At 32.9% G+C, this 3,861-nt stretch overlaps 1 protein-coding gene across 1 annotated transcript in view; it reads right to left on the reverse strand.

The window, feature by feature from the left end:
• Positions 1-231: 231 nt before the first annotated feature.
• Positions 232-3,861, reverse strand: part of LOC129677283 (cilia and flagella-associated protein 47-like) — a 603,052-nt gene continuing 599,422 nt past the window's right edge. Inside the window, 1 exon segment of the mRNA XM_055607932.1 lies at positions 232-444. Within this exon segment, the coding sequence (XP_055463907.1) occupies positions 232-444 (213 nt within the window).

The raw sequence follows: 3,861 nt of genomic DNA on the forward strand, positions 1-3,861 counted from the left end.
TTGGGGAGGAACACGGGTGGAGAAGGGGAAAGGAGGGTGGGATTGGGAGGGGAGGATCGGGGGAGCTAGAGGGAGGGATACAAAGTGAATAAACTGTAATTAATAAAAATTAAAAATAAAATAAAAAAACACCAAAACAAAAAAAATGTATTATGATTATCCCCCAAAACTAAGATAATGAAAAAAATACTCAGTCCTACTTGAGACCAAGGAATGTTTTAAAATATTTTTTTATTTATGCTTCTTAACTAAAGGAGCACCTTTAATAGTAGAAGATACTCCTGTGCTTCGAAGTTTGGTGTTTTCTCGGATAAAATTGTGCTGAATTGGTGTTATGCTGCCGTAAATCTTGTTAGTAGCATCAATTTTGGCTTTTACATGTACCAGTGATCTCGGTGATGGAGGTAACCCATTTATTTCATACAACCAATATATTTTATCTGTCTGAAAATTAAAAGAGGGAGAGATATAAGAAATACTCAGAGACCTAGAAGTAGTAGGGAAACATTTATTATGAGAAGTAGTTTCTGTTTATCATATCTGGTAGGTAAAAGATCAAAACCAGAAGTTTAATTTATAATAAAATACATAATGTGTTAATAAAGTAAAACTATTGGCTTTATAAATAAAGGACCAATCACTGACGAGAAAAATTTCTTAGCTAAAGGTCTGCCATGTAGGTGAATGAAGGCATCAATTGGTAAAACAGAGAACAATATATTTGTTAGATATGAGATCACTGCCTAGTATGAACTAAAATTAACAGAACAATACTTTTCAAGATATACTTTTAAATGAATATTTAACTCGGGCCACAGAAATGACTAGCAAAGTACTGCAATATAATTATTGGAATATGAAAGTATAAAACATTAAAAAATATACCAAGAGGTATAAGAGCATTGAAAATATTCATAATCTAAGTCCAGGTAAATATCACTTATATAGGATTTTATTTTAAAACATTTCACTTTTTCTGGCAAAGTAAATATAAATATGTACTGAATTTAAAACCAAATATAAACATGTGCTGAATTTGGCATTCTAGAATTTTCAGTGTTTGTATTCAAACCCAATCATACTTATATGTTAAATTCACTGCTTCTGGATAATTTTCTGAAGTCACTTTTTATATAGGCTTTATCCTCACAATACGCTTGAGTCATGTGTGCTAAGAAAATTATTTTAAAGAAAGTCCCCAAGCAAAGTGAATACTGAAATACACCAGACCAAATATGTAAAGCAGAATCTATAAATGGACACTGAGTATATGCACACTGTTCTTTAATATCACACGTGATCTTATTTTAATCACATGTGGACATTTTATCTAGTATATGCAGTAATTATACATTCATAGTCCATGATGCAAAAGCTAAACAAACCTAGAAACAAAATAAAATTTGAGCTAAATACCATCACCTTTTATATGGGTATGTATGTAATCTGAAAAATAAAGCTAGATTTTGAAGGTTTTGCAAATGATACCCCAAACTTTTTTTTTTTCAGTACAACTAAAAGTCTTCAAGGGTACAAAGGAGTGTGCTAAATGAAAATACCAGTGCCTGGCTGCAGCTGGGTATTAATCCATGATATTCATGCCAGCATGCAGTTGAGTTACATAAAGGAATTAATAAACACCCCTAGCATCTAGTGAGTACAAGTAGAAGCTACATGGGGCTTGTACTATTACCAGACATTTACATTCAAGATTTTAAATGCTAACTATACATTATTGTTAAAGTTACAATTAGATTTCCTCCATTTGAATGGAGACTGCAATTATTTTACAGTGATTGAGTCAGTGTGTGTGTATAATTTAAGGAAGCTGCTTTGGACATTTGTCCAACTAAGCTAAATAACAGTAAAAAATGTTACTATATAAGATAAAGATTAAGCTTTGCAATTCTATCTATGAATAATTTCTTCAACCCAAATATAAATATGAACAATTAAATGTTTTCAAAACTATTATACAGATAAAATCTGATACATATCTTCTACCCAATATTTCTTTTAAAATAGAATTATTAAATTTCTTATTGATGTGTTTAGTTTGTGTGTATATGCCTGTGTGTGTATGCATGTACCACACACATGCTTGCTCATGTGTGCTCATGTACTGTTGTGTGCCTGCAGAAGTAGGAGTACAATTTATGAGAATCAGCTCTCCTCATACCATGTAGGTTCCAGAGAAAGACTGAACTCAAGTCTTCATCAGTGCTGGCAGTAAGCAAGCACATTTACCCACTAAACTATCTCAGGAGATAAATTAATCACTCTGAACCATTAAGGAATTTTGAAATCAGTATTGATAGTTCTAAAAAACAATCTGGACTATTGCCTAAAAAAAGGGCTTTGAACATATTAAATTTTCATATTTTAACAATCACTGTTTTGAAAAGAAATCAACTGAAGCCAATGTCCTCATGGATGAATGACAGATGCTGTTAACCTCAATGTCTAAGGTCAAAAATATTAGTAATTATCCATTAACAAATATACTCTATGGTCACCTCAGATCTCCCTGGTGTTTTCATTTGAGTGAATGTCTGATGTAATTTCCACTACCTAGTGTTTTCAACTCTGACTTTTCCTCTCCAGAAACTCCAGTTCCTGTTTCAGTTGGTGTTGGGTCCTTAACTTTCTCTGAGCCCATTTCTCAGTCAATAACTGGAATAATGAAAGGTGGTACATAAAATCCCTATATTTCTGCCCACCTTTTTGTGTATGAAAATTTCAAGGTGTGAATTGGAAACTATTTGTGAAAGATCTCTTATGGGATTAATTTACATTTTCTTACTGTGGTAGATATTTATTTATGTATTTATTTATTTGGTCACTTTACAGCCTGATCCTAGCCCCTCCCTCCTCTTCTCCCAGTCCCACCTTCATTCCTCTCTTTTCCCCCTCCTCAGGCCCTTCTCCTTTTTCTCAGAAGGGGAGGCCTCCAAGGGGTGACAACCCATACTGGCACCTCAAGTCACAGCAGGACTAAATGCATCCTAAATCAGTGAGACATGACAAGGTAGTCCAGCCACAGGGAAGGAGAATTCAGTGGCAGGCAACAGAGTCAGAGACAGCCACTATTCTCATTTTTAGGGGACCCACATAATGACCAAGGTGCACATCTGCTACATGTATGTAGGGAGTTTAGGTTCAGCCCATGCTTGCTTTTTGGTTATTGATTTCTGTACTTATTTCTTGGTATATTGTAACAAATAGTCTACTTAAATTTACTTTTTTTCAAGGATCTGTTTCCAATGAAATACAAAAGTATATGCATATTTAGAATACTTGTTCTTACTGTTTCATGCTAATGAAAAATTTGTTTAGAAGCAATGCATCAAAATATATAAATGTCTGCTTTATATACACAAATAAAACAAATACTTATATTTGTGTAGTAGTTACAACAGAGACACATAGTTATACTTTGACATATTTTATACTGATATATATATATATATATATATACATACATCATCTTATTTAAATATCACAATGAAGTATCATATATTTCATGTTCTATAACTGAGAGTTATCAAGGTTTCTCAAGTGTAGTATGTATTTGTGTGGGTATGTACCTGTGTGCGCATGTACACATCCTTCTCTAGGAACAAAGCCATGCTATCCCTTTAAACATGATGGACCAAGAACAGTAAACTATTTGCTGTATAATGTATATATACTGTATAGCAAGGTACCCTGAGAAATAAATGCATGTGTGTGCATACGTGTGGAAGCCAGAGATTGTCATCAGGTGTCATCTCTGATTGCTCCTGCTCTACCTGCTTGTTCTATCTATTTATTTATTTATTTATTTATTTATTTATTTATTTATTTATTTATTTATTTATT

Source organism: Psammomys obesus, unplaced genomic scaffold, assembly GCF_907164565.1.
Source record: "Psammomys obesus unplaced genomic scaffold, mPsaObe1.curated_primary_1811, whole genome shotgun sequence".
NCBI lineage: Eukaryota > Metazoa > Chordata > Mammalia > Rodentia > Muridae > Psammomys > Psammomys obesus.